This window comes from Antedon mediterranea, chromosome 7 (genome assembly GCF_964355755.1).
Source record: "Antedon mediterranea chromosome 7, ecAntMedi1.1, whole genome shotgun sequence".
Lineage (NCBI taxonomy): Eukaryota > Metazoa > Echinodermata > Crinoidea > Comatulida > Antedonidae > Antedon > Antedon mediterranea.
This window is the reverse complement of record NC_092676.1, coordinates 21,465,932-21,487,140: the sequence shown is the minus strand read 5'-3', so window position 1 is coordinate 21,487,140 and position 21,209 is coordinate 21,465,932. Positions and strand designations below refer to the sequence as shown.

General features: G+C 34.5%; 1 protein-coding gene across 1 annotated transcript; it reads right to left on the bottom strand.

The window, feature by feature from the left end:
- Window positions 1-42: 42 nt before the first annotated feature.
- LOC140055132 (secreted frizzled-related protein 5-like) lies at window positions 43-21,051 on the bottom strand. Its single transcript, XM_072100351.1, has 3 exons — window positions 20,080-21,051; window positions 6,613-6,702; window positions 43-1,228 (listed from the first exon to the last, which is right to left on the bottom strand). The coding sequence occupies exons 1-3, from the start codon at window positions 20,573-20,575 to the stop codon at window positions 915-917; spliced, it is 900 nt and encodes a 299-aa protein (XP_071956452.1). The 5' UTR covers window positions 20,576-21,051; the 3' UTR covers window positions 43-914.
- Window positions 21,052-21,209: the final 158 nt, after the last annotated feature.

Sequence of the window (21,209 nt, the reverse complement as noted above, 5' to 3'; positions counted from 1 at the left end):
TCTAGGTAAACTAAAAAGGAAACGAAAATAGAAATGAAAAAATGTGTTTATTCTAAAGTTTATTTATTTTTACAGCGTAACTTTACAATTGCGAAAAAAGCAAGTATTCTTTCTTATTTTACATCTCTCTATCGGAGACTTCTAATTATGATTTGAGCAATGATTATGACGACCAGTAGTAAAGGAAGCCGCTGAATGTTATTGGTACCGTTAGGATGTTAAAGTATTGACACAAATGTCTCTGCCAAGAAAGCAAACGTAGCAAGTTGTATACTAAAGGGGATTCATACAACTTCCTTATTTGATAATACAATTTACATTAAGTTAGGGCCGGCTGAATTACTATACAGTATTTATACTTCTTCACCACTGAAGAGAAAACAATTAATATAATATACGGTACTTCTTATAAAATATAATACAGTAGGCCTACTGTATAATACCTTGCTACTTCAGAAGCTTTACCTATGAATGCAATTGACTTCAAACAAACAACCTTGGATACTTCACACGTTTCTTTCAAAATAAACACACACAAAGTGTATGTATCAAATATGGTACTAGGATAATTACCTACAATTTGTTTACGTACCAAACAATATTGCATTGTATTGCTTGCAACAATGCTTAAACGGACTTTTAACGTTTTAAGTGGATCTGTAACGCTTACTTAAACATACATATTGTAACGCTTACTTCAACGGATCTGTAACGCTTACTTAAAGGAAACTACCAATACGTCACAAGCGTAATTATTAATATTGAATAAGCCTATTAAACATTATACATAGAGTATAACCACAACACGACCCATATAGTACAAATCTGTCGTAACAAGCATTTTATCTTTCTAAATAATTTAAATACCCAGTTCGTGGGATAATATATTTTTTCAGTAGTCGGCTTCATATAATTTAAAGTTTATTACAATCAGTTTTTTTGAAACGTCTGGTAGCGTAACGAAATTCTTTCGTAGTTACCCATGTGTGAGCAAATGTCATTATTAGTTTGTTGCTTTTGGTTTTCTTTCCCATCACTAGATAGAAATCAGTGCTTTTGGTGATGATGTTACAATTGCAGAAACTGCCCTCTGTGGCAAAGAAGGTTAGTTTATTTAGATCGCGTTTCTTGAGTGAGCCTTTTTTGTAGATCTTTCGCTTCTTTGGGTTTGCTATGTATTTCTTGCCGTCCGATGAGTCCCTTACTTTGTCGATTTTAACTCTGATAACTGAAAACAAAAAAAGAATAGACGCATTTAAAGGAAAGTAGAAACGTTGAGAAAAATAACAATAGTGTAATGGATGGTGTGACGGGTAAATGCTGATGACGACGACGATGCTGATGATGGTAGTGATTGTTGTTGAGTATGGATATGATGGTTGTAGTTATCATGTTTGTAAATATTGTGGTTGTGATGACGGATTCTGGTAAAAATGGAGCTTTTAATGATGGTATAATGATAATGATATCTGATCTGATGACAATGCTGAATAGTAATTTTATATGGTCCGTAAATGAAAAAAAAACCACATTATTTATTTTTCTGCATCATTGTTTCACGTAGGCTACCCCAAAAGGATACAGTACTAGTCACAAATCTTTCTAGAATGCCAATCATAAAATTTACAACGCCTGAATATTTAAAAGTCAGGTAATAACTCATTATGACATAGTTATAACACACACCATTTAATAACAAATATTTCCAATTATGTGGAGGTTGGTAAGGTAAGTAGCTTCGGTTCTTTTGAAAAATGTAGACAAAGTTTGAACGAGTCACAGAGGGTTTTATTTCGCCCATGAGGATAATGTAAATGCTAGGCTATAGTAGGATGTACCGTAGGCACGCTCCCCGCCCCCCCCCCTCTGATCCATTCAATCAGACGCGTTGATGGCTGCTCGTTGAAATGTTAAGCAAGCTTTAGTTTTTAAACTCGAAAAATCGAGTTTGATAATATTTATGTTTGCTTTAATGATTGTGGAAGATGTCTGGTTAATTTTATGGTTGATTTGTTCTTCATTTTATGTTTTGTTATATAGATGTACTATTTTAAATGAAATGAATGACTTACTAATGAATACCATTTTGTTTGTGTAAGCCTAATTTACACTAGAAAACTCTGGAAATATTGTCTTGCTTGAGTTTGTAATCATTTTGGTACTTATAGGCTTTAGGCTTAAATATTCAGGAACTCGAGTGTTTTGGGTACCCTAGTTTGTTGTAAAATCTAGATTACAGTACTCTTTTGTACTTTAGTTTGTTAATATCTGTAGCGCCACCAACGAATATTTTATTTCAAACTTATATTCAATTTTTTACTTTTATATGTGAAACATAATATAAAATAATAGTTTATTTATAGGTACAGTAGTGTATATGTTTTCAAATATTTGTGAAAGAAAAAATTCAGAGATAATGTTATCTTGAGATAAACATACTGAGAGTGCCACATGTATATCAACATCCATCTGGAAGTAGCCTCAGAGATTGAAATTCCCAGCTCTAGTATGGGTATCGAGAGCTTAGCATACTACATCGATAGCCGCCCAGAGTAATATAACCTAGGCCCAGAGTCGTAGACCACTACATTCCTATTATTGTTGTTTTACGATGATGAGAAATCGGATGCCCTAACTTTTATGATAGTTCCTACAGGAATTACATATAGTACAAGTTACCCTACAAGACCGCTGTGTGATTGTTTATTGTTGCATGATTTACGATTATCAATTCATTGGTTTCTCCACTCTCTCTAGCCTCGTATAGTATACGACAGGGAACTGTACAGGTTACAGGTCCAACGCCAAAGACATGACAGAATAGTCCCGTTTTGAGTGTCGATATCTAATTAAAAACGAATTGCTCAATCGAATCACGAAACTAATAATATTCACCAATTATCGAAAACCACTAAGCAGATGGGTTTACGAGGTTTTTATTACTTTTAGTATGACACTTGAAGTGGTTTTTATTCTTAATAAACATTCAAAAAAATCAACATCAACTTTCAACTCACGATGAATTTAATTTTAGTTGTTTTGTTAAAAGATATACAATCTCTGAAACTCCCACGCAATCTTGAGATAGCATCTTGCAACAAGGAAAGCACTCTGTGATAACTTCCCAAAGCATAGGTGTTTCTTTTATGTGAAAATGAATATGTTTTGAAAAATATTGATATCATTTTAAGCAACAAAGTATGCTATTAGCCCTGTGGAAATCAATGGGAACGGTTGGTGGTTATAACAACTACAGGTGAAAAATTGCTAGCTTATATCTTGAATGATTATCATTCTCCCAGGAGAAGTCGAGGTGTTACATGTTATCCGGTTTTTGCTCTGGGGTAAATAATGAAATGAAAGATAACTTTTGTTGAGATTGCTGCATGCTTCCTTTGTTGGTACACGTGACTTATTACAGTAACTGGGTTTCCCGAAATAAAATAAAAGTAATACTGTATAATTTAATGATGAGCGTATGGAATTGGTGACATTAGATCCTGAATAATGTTCTTAATAATTTATGCTTTTTAAAGTTCTGGGTTCTAATATTGTATGAGCTTGTAAGTTGTAACGATTTTATTTGTCACCCCTTTCTTTGCCCGTATCCGGATATTCACCCCCTGGACATTTACCCCCCGGAAAACTACCCCCCGGACAACCACCACCTGGACCACTACCCCCTTAGGACAACTACCCCTTTAGGACAACTACCCCCCGGACAAATACCCCCCGGACAACTACCCCCTTAGTACAACAACCTCCTTAGGACAACAACCCCCTGGACAACTACCCCCCGGACAATTACCCCCTAGGAACAATTACCCCCCGGACAATTACCCCCGGACAATTACCCCCCCCCCCCAGGTAATTACCCCGCGGAAAACTACCTCTGACACAATACTCCCCGTAGGACAACTACTTCCTGGACAATACTCCGAGGGCAAATAATCTTTTAGGACAACTACCTCCGTAGGACAACTAACCCCTGGACAACTAACCTCTGGATAACTACCCCCCGGACAATTACCCCCTAGGAACAATTACCCCCCGGGTAATTAAACCGCGGACAACTACCTCTGACACAATACTCCCCGTAGGACAACTACTGTACCTCCTGGACCTGGACAATACTCCGAGGGCAAATAATCTTTTAGGACAACTACCTCCGTAGGACAACTAACCCGTGGACAACTACCACCCAGACAACTATCCCTTTAGAACAACTACCCCCCGGACGGACAACTACCACCCAGACCATTCAACAACCTGACTCTGCAACAGTGTATAATAGGAATTAATAGGCCTAACTATATTTTAATTCGTTACTTTGACGAATTACTATTCATTATTGTAAACAAAAGTAAAAGATTGAACATAAATATAGCCTGGTATAAACTGAAGATTGTCACACATGATCATAGGATAGTCGAACGTATTATATAGTACTCCCTGTATTTACTGTAAAGACTGGGTTCGCTAATAATAATAATAATGTTTGCGTCAGGACAATGCTTCGATAACCACTGGTCTTAAAAGAATTAATTTTTGTCTCAAATTTGTCATATATGTATTTTTTTACACTTGAAGAATAATATCACTTTTGATATTTGACCTCAATGTTCACTCACCGAATAAACGGCGATCTTTAAATAAATTCACTTCAAATAAACGGTGACCATGTCACTCCCATGAAACATCATATGGAATAATATAGGCGTCTATTTCCATTAGATTATAACCCCTCCCATTGAATAAACAACTTTCTTCCAATAAATGTCCACCTAAAAACCACCTAAACAATAAACATCCCAGGCCGTTTTTTCAATAAATACGGTACTTTAAATCTAGCACATCTAGGGTCTAGAGTGCTGTTAAACAGAATAATCGGTTAAAAACGGGTGTTTCGAAACTGGAGACCCGAGACCAGAGACCCGAGACCCAATACGAAAAGAGAGACCTAAATATACGAAAAGGGAGACCCACGTACGAAAAGGGAGACCCCACTATACGAAAAGGGAGACCCCACTATACGAAAAGGGAGACCCTAATATACGAAAAGGGAGACCTAAATATACGAAAAGGGAGACCCAAATATACGAAAAGGGAGACCCAAATATACAAAATGGGAGACCCAAATATACGAAAAGGGAGACCCACTATAAGAAAAGGGAGACCCCACTATACGAAAAGAGAGACCACACTATACGAAAAGGGAGACCCAAATATAGGTCTCCCTTTTCGTATTGGGTCTCGTGTCAGGTCTCTGGTCTCGGGTCTCTAGTTTCGAAACACCCGTTAAAAACAGATGATTTCATTTTTACAGAAACCGGTAGTTGACCGGGGGTAGTTACCCGGGGGGTAGTTACCCGAGGGGGGGGTAGTTACCCGGGGGTAGTTATCCGGGGGTAGTTGTCCTAAGGGGGTAGTTGTCCTAAGGGGGTGGTTGTCCAGGGGTAGTTGTCCCGGGGTTGTTATCCTAAGGGGGTAGTTGTCCTAAGGGGGTAGTTGTCCGGGTGGTAAACATCCGGGGGGTAACTGTCTAGGGGGTAAGTGTCCTAGAACCTATTTGCCACCACCCACAACATCAATTATCGTTGGGATTGCCAATTACAGGATGGGAAGAAACTAACAATTTATAAGTCTCTTATAACACATTAGGCTAATATTCATTTACTTTACGGTGTTTTTCTCGCTTTATCGTCTTGTACATCATCCGTTGTTCACACGTGCCTATTTTATCACATAACATTAGCAAAAACATGAAGACGTATTTTGTTTGTCTTATATTCAGTAACATAACCACGGTACAGTGTAAATGATTCCTATAATACATCGTTAACATGTGACGACCATGTACCACTGTAGTACGGTGAAATCAAGGAGTTTTCCTAAGATAAGATGATTCATCCTCTGGCTTAATGCATTGGTGATTGTCATTATTCAAATGTAAATAAAAAATTAAATAAACACATTATGTATTTGATAATTATATCTTTGTTTTTAATGTTTAGAATACTGTATTACATTATGTTTGTCATGATGCCACGAGTCGAAATGTAATCATAAAAATATTTATAGTTTTATGATGTAATAAAATAAAGAGTAGCGTAGGTCTTCCTTGAAGAATTTCTTTTATATTCCGACTTAAATAAGCAAAGACGCGGAGATTTATTTGATCCGAATTTAATCATAGAAGAAAGGTGTAATGATGCTTTTTTTAACTTTATGGTCCGTATTCCTTAAAGGGCCGGACTATTTTTATGTTGTTTTCCTTCGCAATCGTAATAAACAATATACAAGTCTAAAATAGTGGTAGGCCCGAGCCTACAGTATAAAATATTTGATTTAAGTGTACGTATATGAATTGAGACGTTAGCGTTGAACTTCTGTTGGTATTTGGTATAGTCTACTTACACAAGGCAGGCACGGGGATCGACAAAGAAACTTCTTGGTACAAAAATAGTATTTCAGGGACGGAGGAGTTTAATAATGAAAAAGAAATCCATTTTAGATGAACATCCTGAGATGGTATATATGTTGTGCAGTGATGATATAATACATCGATTGGTGTATCTGTGAAGATGTTGAACATCATGTTACATTACTTACCAAATTCTGCATTACAAAAATATTCTAGAATCAGGCTTGCTGGAGCATCCGTACGACATTGTGTGTATACGTCCATAAGACGTTCTTTACCTACAACGAAAATACATTTTAATGTTAATACACATTATTTAACATTAATATAGGCCTACAATCTACTTTTATAATTTGTAAAACAGAAATGCTGTTATATTTATTTTCTTTTTTTTTTTGTATAAGATGATTTTTAGAGATTTAAATAGTTTAAAGATTTTAAATTTATAATTTAATATCGATTTTGAAACTAAAAAAAAAATAAATTTTCGATTAAATCTCACTCCCTTCTTCTCGGTCAGCGCCCTTGGAAGCATGTTTCTGTGACCATGCCATGACATTGCAATATATATAATATAATCATTAAAATCTTAACACTTTAAAAGGGCATAATTTAATCTTGTTTAAAATAACCTATAGTATTCTTGTCGTTAAAATACCGGTAACTATTAGTAAGCAAAATACCTTAAAATATGATTATGATTTCGGATACAGCTTTATATCTAACCGAATTCTTTGAAAATATTTTCCTGACATTTCGCATACCCACACTAAATTCAGCTTAATCATTGTGCATTTCATACAATAACAACCGCCTATCATTCCATCAATCATCATATCAATCAATGGAAAGAAAAAAGATTAAACTTTACGAAAACAGGTGAACGCTATTAAGTATGGCGGTAATATTAAGTGACGTTAAGTTTATTATTGAAAATATATATTTAAAAGCAAAAGACGTTTCTGCTGAAAGCTTGGCAGTTGACGGTCCATCTTGTCAACGCCGTGTAAATATAGATAGGAAGTGCTCACCGCAATTAGGCCTAAGTGACAGTCTGAGGGGTTTAACCGTGGACATGGCTTAACCCACCCGCCAAGGTTGTGAAACTTCAAAAAGTACAGTACAGTATTATGCCTATACCATGGAGAGGTATTAATAAAATAATGCTGCCATATACAGTATTATTAGATTATTTATTAAGTGTTATATATGGTTATTTACGCATTGTTATAAAAAAAACCATTACCATATTAATGTGAATAGGTGTTATTATTTCTCCTGTATAAATATGTCTTTAAATTAAAAAAAATATCATCCTCATCCTTAATTCCTGAATTCATCAAATAATAATTATAACCTTAAATAAAATAAAATAAATGTGTGTAATCAACACTTTTTAAAAAACAATTAACCATCACTGTGAAAATCAGCATCACATTTATTAAACATCACTTTCAACATATCGTCCACATCACTTGTATCACTTTCATCATAAGATTTACTATCACTAGTCTTTCTCTACCACCACCGCAATCTCCGAGACATAACTTATCACTCAAAAAAAATATATCGTTTCAACAAGAAAATCTTTATAGATTGAAACCTAATCTGTATTGCTTATAAAGAATACCTTGTTCTGAATTTAAAATACACCATAATCGGATAATCTCCTCAAAATCTTTCTAGGCTTAAAAACATATTACCAAACATACTAAATATCCAATACCGTACTCGATTGATCTCGTAAAACCCAAGCATCCATGGAGGTGGGCCTACATACCAAAGGGTTACAGTTCATACCCATAAAAAGTTCAGACACTGTCGCAGTCAATTATGTATACGTAAAATGTGAACATTAGAACATTAGGTTTATGTATTTAAGACATTTACACTGCTTGGATTGAGTAATGTTACGGTTGGAAAATAACATTTTAATGTCACGTTAACTTTAAAGAACATTTTCTAGTTCAATATCCGTTGTGAACCACAAGATATGTTTTGAAGATGAAGCGAAATTTCTTTTGACAGTCAATCAAAGTAAAAAAAAACTCCTTATCAAAAATAATAACCATTCGACAAACCACGTTTACCTATCAAAAGTTTGTCTTGCGTTTTTATGAACTCACCTATATTCTATTTATCCGGGGAAATCTCTTGGGAAAGTGGGCTGAACAGTAAAATAATTCTACGGTTTATCACAAGATATTATTCAACAATGTTTGGGCAGGTACATAACATTGTCCCTAGATAGTTGTACATGCATCAATACAAATTATTCTGAGTGGTTGATCCAGACGTTTTGCAACGAAACAAAATATATGTTTATTTTGGGGGGAAAAAGGTAAAGATTTATAGTTGATGATCCGGTAAGCTTACAAAAGTCTGACGTACTCGTTCTTTGGATAATTTAGGATGTTTTTCGAAAAATACCACCACTCTGAGAACACATGATGGTGTATGTAATCGAACAGTTTTTACAAACACATCGTCATGCAATCAAAATAAAACTTGGTAGTGGAAAAATTAATGGATGGCGAAATTTTTCCTGCGAAACTACGTTCGATTCGCACGAATAAATTCGTCTGGTGAACCAAAAAAACATGAATGGAGATGCTCCTTTTTCATCTGAATGTACAGTTACAATACCATTTACTAACTTGTGGAAATATATCCGGCAATCCTCTCTGTTTGTATGTTCAATTTTTGCTTGCTGACATAGTTTTCATTTCATAATCTTCAAACTGTTGTCGTTTTTATATTTACTTCTGGTTAAGAAATGTTTTAAATAATCCAATCATGTCTAATACCCTAAAAAGAACGTTACTTTCCTACAATCAACCACTATTTAAAAAAGGTTTTTATAGTAGCGTAGTATAGGCATATCATCATACTTTAGTAATGTTAAAAATAATATATAGGCCTACCCGAGTAGAAACCATAGTTGTAAATTGTGTCCAACTTACGTGAACCGTACTGGTTATGTTATAAGCAAAACAAGTAAATATATAAAAGAAGGCAAAATCTCTATAATATCTGTTGATCTATTCTACTATAAAACAATTTGACTTGCTTAATATTTTCCAGATTTTTTGATATAAATGACGCATGAAATTCAACTTGGAGCCATACGTATGTCATCATAACTCATCTGAAAAGTAGGTTCGCAGGTGCTTTCGGATAACCATAATATTATTGACATTCTGTATTTTTTCACGCTGCTGCTCTAGCCCGCTACGTCACACGAGATGACTCATTCATTAGATGAAATCAAGCAGCTTTATAGTACTACACTTTGACATTTTTGTTAAAATGGAAACTCCACTATAATTTATTGGTACCACCTGTTGAATCCAAAAACGGCTGAGAAAAGAGTCTAACGACAAATCCCAAAGCATTCTGGTATTTATGAGTCCCATGATATAATTCGCTGTCAGATAATCATTGAATTATTATCAAAACAGTCCATTGAAGTTTTTGTTTGTAATAGGATACTTGAAGTATCTAAGGGTCTGTTTCTGCTGAAAAAATCAAAATAATCGATTTTTTCCAGTCACCGCAAACCACAAAAATAATCGCGTTGCAATTGAAAATTGCTACGACTTTAATCGGTTATTCAGGTAATCGGTTTTTAAAATCACGTCATCATTCCCCCACAGCGCAGTTCAAGTTATGAAAGGCCGATGAGAGTTGGTTTGTTTACATCCTATCGCTGCCTAAAACTCTCACATGTAGACCTACAATTAAAAATTACTCTTACGTAAAGCTATATTATTTGTAAAATAAACATCTAGGCCTACTACCGTACCACATACAACAGAATAATGATGTTATATTAATAAGGACACGTCGGCGAAAAAAGTTCGTTTCGCCGTTCGTTGGTTCTACCTTCGGCCTGCTAGGCCTAAGAGGCTATATATTTCTACCGAAACAAGTCAACAGACAACAGGCCTAACAAATGACATGTAAAACATCGTTAGCCTGAACTGGTGGTATGTAACGGGTGTACTTGTAACACAGAATCCCGGAGTCTCTCGGTATAATTCTCCCCCACAAAATAATAAAAATCAAATGTTTAACATTTGATTGTTATTCGGTCTACCCTACATCGCGATCGTTGTTTTGCTGATCGTCGTCGACGATATCGCGCAAATAAACAGCATGCTTTGTGGTGACGTGATTAAGTTTGTCATACTCTAGAGGTCAAAGTGAGGTCAATAATCGCTATTTGTGTTGCAGCTCAAAACTGCTCCGCAATAATCGGTTAAAACAAGAAATAATCGATTAAAACACGCAATGGATTGAGTGTTTTTAATCGGTTATTTTTAATCGGTTATTTTATTTTGCGCCGTTTCTGCTGCCCAAAAATAATCGATTAAAAAAATAAACGGTTAATAATCGATTATTTCTGCTCAGCAGAAACAGGCCCTAGGCGTGATGAAGTGACCCCCAGACTTGACCTTAGCAATAACAATAAGCGAGCAGCGTTTTTTGTAAGAAATATTCTTGTTTATATATTCTATACTGGATTTCTGCCACTTTAATTCAAGGAAAATAGAAGATTGTTCCAATTCTGTGCCATGTAAAATTCCCATGTATTCCTGAAAATTAGTGTCATAGCACTATACAATATTCTGAAATGCATCACACGCTACTTTAAAAACTGAATAGGCATACGTGTCCTATTTAGTTAATACTGTACATGTATTTGAAAAGAATAGAAGTCGCTGTAAGTTTTTTAGAATTTTCAAGAATTAAAACGAATGATAATGTGTATGGAAAGCAATCGCCGCCAAAATACAGACAAATATTTAAAGATGTTAACACAACCATTTTATATGTATTTTATGTAGTTGCACTTCAATATTAAATTTTTCTTCACGAAATAAATTAAATTGTAATAAATTGTGATATTTGATATCGTTTGACTGACAATCAGCTGTTACCTAGAGAAACATGGAATAAAAACAATACAGGATACAAAAAAAATATAGAATTCAATCAATTATAAAATTTACTACTCCCAATAGACTGGAATTTTGTTGACCATAAAATTCCCGTCTCTTAAACTGCACTTAAGCAATGTTGTAATTCACTTTTGTCTACATGCTTTGATGTTTCTTTTTAAGATGTTTGAATGTCAAACAATAGTTATTTTACTTTTTCTCACTGAACGTAAATTACGTCAGAGCGCATCCAAATTTCGGTTAACCTGTATCAAGGGTAGAAATAAGTTTGACAAAAAAAGAATCACATTCTATCTAAATAAACCATTGAATATAGATTTTGGATAATTTATTTATACAGACTATAGATATAACTCCGGAGTGATATTTGTTACTGCTTGTTCCAATAATATATATATATATATAATATACATTAAATTGTATCAGAATGTTAAGATGTATTTACTGGAATTTAATATAAATCAGGATAGTAAAAGAATGTGTTTATATTTATATCAGAATTGCTTGAATGTGCTACAACATTGAATTGTAACTAGCGCCATCACATTTGAATATGGTATTCAATAAATAATATTAACACATAGAAAATTAATACAATGTAATTATAAACAAATTATACATTAACGTGTATCAGAATTTTAAGATGTATTTATTGGAATTTAAATCAAACAGACCATTAATGATTTCTAATAAATCAGGATGGTCAAAGTATTTGTTTATATTTATATCAGAATTGCTTGAATGTGCTACAACATTAGTAAAACATATCCATTGATATTGTCTTCCTCCGACGATAGTTTGAAACTTTACGGTGCACTTCCATTGAACTTGAGGTAAAAGTTATTGCTCAACAACGTGTTTCTCCGAACTAATGTGGTGTAGATGAACTAAAATGCAATTCGATGTTTTATTAACGAGAGCAATACATCACTCTTCCTAAACACACGACAAGACCTGGCGGCAGATCAAACATTCTAAGTATACATATCCTCATGATAGCCATAAAGTCGTGTATAGGTACCGTTTCGGTTGCCTTAATTACATGATGAAGATAATAATAATGAATACTAGTTTTAGAAAAATGATTTTATATTAAAAACTGTCGGCCTTACAGAAAACTCCTCCTGATGATATATCGATTTAGAGAAAAGAGATTCTGGGGTCTTGTCATATGAGGTAAATTTACCAAAAGTAATAACATATCAACTTGTTTCGTTAAGTCAATATTTACTTTTATTTAGCTACATTTTATATTTACATTACATTGATTTAGATTAAAGATATCGGAATAGTCTTAATTTTTAGTTAACACCTTTTTACCAAACAATCATCCGGCCTTGTAGCACACATACAATACACTACGACAACCTACAGTATAAAAATCTATTTAATTTGTATAAATAAAATATTGTTTTATATATCTACGCCTTTACTTTTTATCGTCATTCGTTGCAGACTATTTGTCTAGCCAATAATAACTCATCTGCCATTTATTAAGTTGTCTACTTTTGAAGACCAGAATCTAAGCGACCACTGGTACAGTTTATATAATGTGATCGTATTATGCTATATTTATATGCCGATGACCGTAACCTTATATCAATAAGGCGATTTCAATTTCCTCTGTTATATCTAAATATTTTGAAATATTAACTAGAAATGACAAGTATAGAGACGGGTAATATCATAAAGGCAGATAAGTTAGAATATTGTCTTCATATTAATCTGAATTGTTTTCGTAAGTCTGATTGTACCGTGAGAAAGTAAACTTGACAATGTGAAGTAGTCATCACCAAATATACCAGGAAACGTAGATATGTTTATAAATACAAAACACACATGTTATAGTGTGCGAAATATAGATACCTCTCTGAATGTCGACAGTTAAAATTAATGAAAGCACGCCCGAGTGTATCCTAGTAATTTGATTGGTTAATTAATACCGCGTACCGTTCAGTAGGAGTTCTATCAAACGTAAATGTGGCATCAATGTTGATATGAAATGGTACTACAATATTTCGTTCGTATACTTGGGCTTTTTGCTGGGCCTATACCGAAATTTAATAATGAATATTGAATAGGGAGAATATTTATATTCGTTGAAAGCTTGACTGATAATTCACTTGCAGTTGAAATTTGATACAATTAAATGGTAGTTAACTGAAGTCCGGGTGTAGCTATATCAAATGAATTGCCGTTATTAACTATCAATACTACATTAAATACCGGTAATACATTTAAGTCAGAATTTGGTAACTGCAACATATTAACTTGAATGAACCGATAATAAGGCCTACTGCAAAGTAAATTAACCGTAATTCAATTCAAATTCATTAACTTTAACTGCAGTACTGTTAAATGTAATTGCAATTAAATAATGCAACTTGAATACATTTTGACAAACACCAGGTGTTCGTTTGGCGAAACTAGAAGGGAACTTTATTTAACGCTCACCGAGATCCCATTGCAACAACACAGGCGTTAACAGCTATTAGTCAATACATAAACACTGGACAAGCTACGTGGCCTGGTCTTTTTAAAACATGGTGAAGTTAGTTTACGAAAAAGTCTTCAGGCAAATAAAAGTAAATAAGCTTGCCGTCATCCTAAATTAGTGATGGAACAAAACACACATGTCATGAATACATGTAATCACACTATTTTACAACTTCGCTTAATTATATCATGGATCCCAGATTCGCACTTCACACTTTTTAATATATTATAAGCATGTGTAATACGATATCAATTTAACAATTAATTTACAGTAATTGCTTGTCAATAACGCCGAATTCGAGATTTCCTGTTTCATAGCTGTGTCCACACGATAGAGTTATCATTACATATAATGTAGAGTTATGCCTAAAACTTACGTAAAAGATGGATTAAATCTCTTTATTACTTCATGTCGATAACTCCAAAAAAAAAACTCCGCTGTACTGCTCCTATAAACTAGGATATGTTTCGGATGTACATCCGATGTTATGTTATACCATTCGTATATATTCGTTATTGTGAACGCAAGGTATTTCGATTCACTGCATTTAACTAATAAAAAAAAAGGGCGTTATGTTACTCATAATTTGCTCAGCTACATTTGGATTGTCAAGGTATATCTCAAGCTTGAAGATATTCACAATATTTTGCACAGTCATGCACCTTTCCCTATTTGGACAGTGCCTATGTTTGTCTGAAATCGGCTTTATAGGGCTACATAAAGTCTAAATTTCAGCAGGTTATGTTTATAGGGAGAAGTAGGCTAGTCAACAGAATGTGCATAAAAAGCTAAAATAATCATTCACTCGGTTGTTGGTGTTGATTCCTAACGGTCTGGTTCAGATTATTGTTAGAGTTGTTAGAATGTCTCCCAAGTATCGAGGAACAAGCAGCCAATCTCTTGAGACGTTTATTAGACGTGCAGGACCAAAGGAGCATTTCGATATTTTTTTTAAATACCTACTTTTGGAGAAGAAAATACAGTATTCATATTAAGGCAAGCATTAGCAGAAAATGAAGAGGTAGGCATATTCATGAAATAATGTTACACACGATAATTATAATTACTCTATTTTATGAACCACGGCTTGGCGTGGTTGGAATAAGGTCGAAGTATACCCATAATTTACCTCATATTAGAACATTCGTTAATGCTTTTTACATTCCCATCGGGACAATAATACAGGCGTAGCTTGGAGGCACAATTTAGATATCAAACACCGTATAAAATGTCTCCCATGGTCTAACAAAACATTTCATCTTGTCTAAATGGAATATGCGTTCTTTAAACAACAAAATATAACATTATTATCTATCATAGCAAATATGGAAATAGTTTTAAGGTGGTGTTAAAGGTGAATGAGTTTCTTTTAGACTCAACGAGCTAAATTCCTAACACGTTGAGAGCTTAGTCGCGTCGCCTAATACAGTAATACTAATTGCCCCACTCCTATTGCAGGTTATTATATGTACGATTGTATAGGTTTCCCATAAAAAAATAGTAAGGCCCATCGATGACTTTTGATGTCTTTGTTAATATTATGTGTCCATAGGAAAGCCTGCCTGAGATAGTTATCTAACCGGGCGGTAGATTTCACTGAAGAATTCGGAGCCTTGTGGCAAGGTAGTATAGGGAAACTGATACAAATGTAATGGTAATCCAAACTATTTTTGTTATTGGCAACAATGTGCATTTACTCAGTTATTTGGCTTCTGTTTCAAAACGTCAACATATAAGTTTACTGTGGAATTTATTATAACTTCAAACAATATGATGTCATAATAAATTTAATACTTTTGATAATAACGATTTATAACTGGGTTTGCTCAAGGTATGTTAGGCCTAATGCCCATTAGATTAACATGTCGTCGAATGCCGGTCACAATAGTTATAAATACCATAACAAATATAACTAAAACAACTGTTTTAGGAAGGGGTTGGGTGGGTGGTTGGGGGAGGGGGGGGGGGTTGAGATCGTCATGTGCGTTACAACATTGAAATAATATAAGACAAACTTTAATCAAATATACAAACACTTATATACTGTTACTGATGCTTCATATTCTTACTTGTTCATATTATTTTTTTGTACCTATGCTAAAAGGCTAACTGAGACAAGTTTTACTTCTAGGTTGGTCCTCATTTTATGCTTTGTATTATTTGTATGGCATTTGATGAAATAAATGTTTGTTGAATTGAAATTTAATTGAAACATACGACGTGTGATTGACGTGTCTCTTCTATAGAAAAACATTTTTCTTCAAACGTAATGTAGTGCTCATTTTTGTTTTTATTTTTTCATCTGGATTGTTTGTTCGAGCAAAAATCAGTAGAATTTGAAAGGGAAAAAATGAACCAATTGTTAGTTCGATGATGTTGTCATACTCTAAAGATTCGATTAAAGAGATCCAATAGAAGGTGATGAGAGGAAGGGAAGGAAGAACGAACATGTATATCCGGAACAAGAGATGACGGTACGTCTGGACAATGTCAGTAAAAACTACTTCAATATGGTGCACCTGTATCAGTACAATGACATAGAAAATTAGAACGTATATTTAATAACAACAAAAGCAAGTTATTTATCAAATGAGTGAGTGATATTAATTGTGATTTTGATTGTAATGACTACAACAAAAATAACGAAAATATCTTGATGATCATTGACAATCATCATCATTATCACCATCCTAATTATCATCATCATTATCCTCATAATCATAAACAATATCATCACCATCTTCATTATCATCACAATCCTCATTATCATCATCATTATCATCACCAACTTCATTATCATTATCATTATCATCACCATCTTCATTATCAACATCATCATCATCTGCCATCATCAATCATTCACCTTCATCATCATCATTATCATCATTCATCATCCCCATCATTATAATATCTCCATCACCTTCGTTACCATCATCATCAAAATCCGTATCATACTCATTAGCATAAATCATTATCATCATAATTACCATCCTCATCATCACCATAATCAACATCACCAATATCTTCGTCAGTTAATTCACATAGGGCAAAATAGATCACCACAGTAAAGACACTTGATTTCCTCTTGTTGTTGCAAGAAAAGAAATCCAACAATTCTAACTCTAATCACAGATATATCATTCATGTTCAAAAAATGCCAATACAATCGTAATCAATGGATTATTGTTTTGCTTTGATGTGAATTTTGTAAATCCAACAAAAGCTGTTTATTTTGCAAAGGTAAGTCCGAAAGATTTTGATTCTAAGCATTATAGATACAGGTATATGGATTGGTAGCTTAACCATTTGAACTAAACTATACAGAAACACACATGTTTCGGTATGGTAAGTAGAGTACAAAAAGTATATACAGTACAAGCATTATATATTTATAATGTTTTAAAAAGACACCATACACGCAATACGTTTGTATGATTTACCACTATGGTGGTATGTTTTATTTTTGTGGGTACACAGTTGATGGTAATATCTGTACATAATCATTTTCAATATAAATGTATGTTTCACCCAGCGAGAAAATGTGACGTCATTACAGACATAGCTTGAGTTTATTCACAATGAGTTTATATTATATTCCACCATTTTCAGTAGAATCTTAATTAATGGGACACCTTCGAAAAACTCAATCTCTGATAAAGGTTTCTTTGAATACAGAATTGACCGTGTTAACATATTGTTTCCTAATAAACATAAGCCTATAATTATAGGCCTATGTTTCACAGCAAAGTGTCCACTGGAAATGGTGTACCTGCCTAAATAGGGGTGTCCCAAAGGAGGACTGTTAAACAAATTGTACAAGTGAATAAGTATTGAGACAGTCAACGCAATTGACGATTGTCGCACGTACAGCATAATGGAAGAAAAAAACATTCACAAACATTCTACAGAACGCAATTCAATGACGGACACAAAACGGATGATCTGAACACGTGGATTCTAGAAGGGTTCATGGTAAGTGAGTGAATCTGTGTCTCAAGGGACAACATATTCCCCCTTGACGCTACTATCAAACTCATTTAGCATTGTCCATAAATGTTTAATGTAGGCGGTTTATGCCATACTGACAAGTGGGTTAGTGGTTGCTATTGGTGAGTCAGAGACAATCAAACAACGCCATTCTGGATTGAAAAGACATGCATTTGAGTTATTGTAAGCAATTAAAATAATGGAGAGGGAAAGGGGAGTTAAAAACAAGTGTAGGAACGTAGCTAATTAGCATGAAGGTGGTCGTGGGTTGGTTATACGCTTAGATATTTCGTTTGAAGTATTTAGGATTTAAAGGACGTTTTAGAAAGAGAAGACCAAGAATGTTTTCATTATGTAATACGGTTACATTTTTTAAGATGGTCCGTGAAAAAATCATTTAAGAATTTAAGAAATGGTAGAGAGCCCGTGAGTAGGTTGGATGAAGTATTGACACAGTAAACTTGCATTGCAACAGAACCAGAACCTCAAACAAATCATCACAAGACGCTACATGCCCTTTGCACCGACTGAGTGAGCCAGTATTTACGATGCATTAAAAAGCGACTTGGTTTAATACCAACCATTTCATTAGTCCTATGACAGGCAAAGGAAAGCAGTTCCTTTCCAGTTTAGGGGGCAACCTTGAGTGTTGCGGACCTAAGTCCGTGACCCCGGAATAAACTATATATACGTTTTATATCAAAAGGAACAAAGATTATTAGCTACCATAAAACTATAAATTGATACGGTAATTGATGAATCTAAGGACATAACATTGAAATAACTGCTGTACTGTTGTAGCCTGTAGGCCTATAAATACGAAACCATTAAAAATCAAAATGTATTTCTTTCCTATTTGACAAACCAAATATAAAACAATAAAAATACCAACAATCATAATAAAATGAGCGAGTAGCCAGCTTTTCAATCGTCGATCTTTAATTATGTACTCGTAAATAAATATTAAAGATAATCTACTAATTGGCATTGACGGATGACTAATCTTCGCAAACTTCATACCGACAGCTATTTAAAAGTTTATTCCGGGGTCACGGGCTTAGGTCCGCAACACTCAAGGTTTCCCCCTAAAGTGGAAAAGACTGCTTTCCTTTGCTTGTCATAGATAGGACTAATGACATTTGCTATAAAATGAGTTCTGAGAGACGTGCTCGACAATAAGTTTGCTAATAATATATACACAAGTCAGGCCTACATTTATATACGTTTTATATCAAAAGGAACAAAGATTGTAGCTACCATAAAAACTATAAATTGATACGGTAATTGATGAATCTAAAGACATAACATTGAAATAACTTTCACTTTTACCAGGATTTGAATGAAATCTTCAGAGAGGAAATATAATTAAATAATCTAGTAAATAAAAAGAATACTTGCTTGATAGGCCTATTATTTTATAATTTCTTATATAAACGTGTAGTTGTAGTTGTTGAACTATGAAACTACTCGACTGAAGAGAAGCATGCGTGCCATCATTCATAATAAATTTAATTGATGGTAAATCTCAGCACTCGCTTATTGGTTTTCCACGTGCTCGAATCCTTATTTCCTGTGAATGTAGTTATTAATTATGTTGTAGTTGAAGATTTAATTGACAACACATTTCATAATTAGTTAAATGTTTAAAAAAGATATGATTCTCTTATAGATAGGCCCTACTTGGCAACAAAGTGGGCATCAATTATAATAGTTAAAATTTCGTGTACAATTTTTCTTAAATTTTTTAGCACATTCTCACTGCTTCGCGCATGCGTTAGTCTCTTATCTCACAATAATCTCGTAACCATGTATATTACGAGATGATGATTTATGCATTAAAGTACTATGAAATGATTAATATGCGAGTGCGAGGTAAAACGTATTGCATGCTCGCGTACACAATTCGACTAATTTCATCAATATTATTTGAACGCGGAAATTATCATTCCAACGCTCCACAATCTTTGTGTTACGTTTACGTCATCGCGTTGCGTCCTAGTGCGTCACATGCATTAGAGAGAAATGAGCTTTGCCATGTAAAGAAAATAGGCATACAAAATGTTTTCCTCTACAATACACCCTCACCCTTTCCCTTTCATCTATTGTATTACGGGGTCAAAGAGACTGTCCAAACTGTTTAACACTTAACTGGTCTATAGAACGATGTTCTGTCAATGAATACATGGGATTAATAATGTTTTACTTACCGGTATTTGAAACGGCGGCCGTGTTATTAGTATAATTTGTGTTCCCCATCTGAGCAGTTATACACAGGTTGTTATCTTCGGGATAGTTATCACATCTCAGCATGTCCGGCCATGGGAAGCAATATTGAGCCATAACAGGCTCACAACTCCGTTTTACCTCCTCGCAAAACGAACGACACGGGTATATAGGCCTATCCAAACACACGGGGGTAAATAGCGAACACAGAAAGAGCTTGACATCTTCGTGACAAGACGTTCCCACAAGCGGCATCCATGTTAAAGATTGAGTTTGAACTTCTCTGAAGGTTTCGTGATCCAATAAATTAGGCATTCTCATTTTACTATAGCCTATGTCCTGGCAAAGACTTAACTGTCGAGGAATGTTCACGCATGTCGGCTTTGAGTAACGACCCTCCATGGCTTGCATAGAACCACCTGAGCCGAGATGGAGAGCATTAAGTAACCCTAGTAGTATCATAACAACGTGAGAATCCATAATTATTGATTGTTAGTAAACTTGTGGAAATATCCCCACCAATGCCACCATCAAAGTTACAATTGCTGCAATTGATCAGTATTGTCCACAGTAGTTGTTTCAATCAACGGTTTGTGAGAGAATACTGGTTCACCGTCTTCAGTTCTTGCTGTACTGACGGATAAACAGCAAAAGAGAAATGTCAAACAGACAGTTATGGCTACGCCAATCAATTCGCTTGAATCATCCGTCAATCAAGCAAAATAATCTTCATTTAGCACACTGCAACAGAGTGTTTATCATTACTTAATAAGAGTTCCAACGGTGACCAGTCATCAACTCCGCGGCTTTAGTAGCTAGTTAGCAAACGTCCTTCAGGCCTTGCAAAAATCAATATAAACCGGACTAAAACTGCGTATGTTACTACTCTTTGGTTAAACCGGTGAATAAAGTATGCCCCAACTAGACGATACTATTGAGGTTTATGAAGACAGCAATCAATTGTAGAAAGTTTATAACATGATCGTCGCGAAACAGCACGATAGGATTATGTGGACATTTACAGCTTTCAACCAATCAGAGATCACGCTTTATATGCCAATCTCCGTGGGTTCTATAGCTTGAGGATCACGCCCTTTGACCTCCTTCTAAAGTT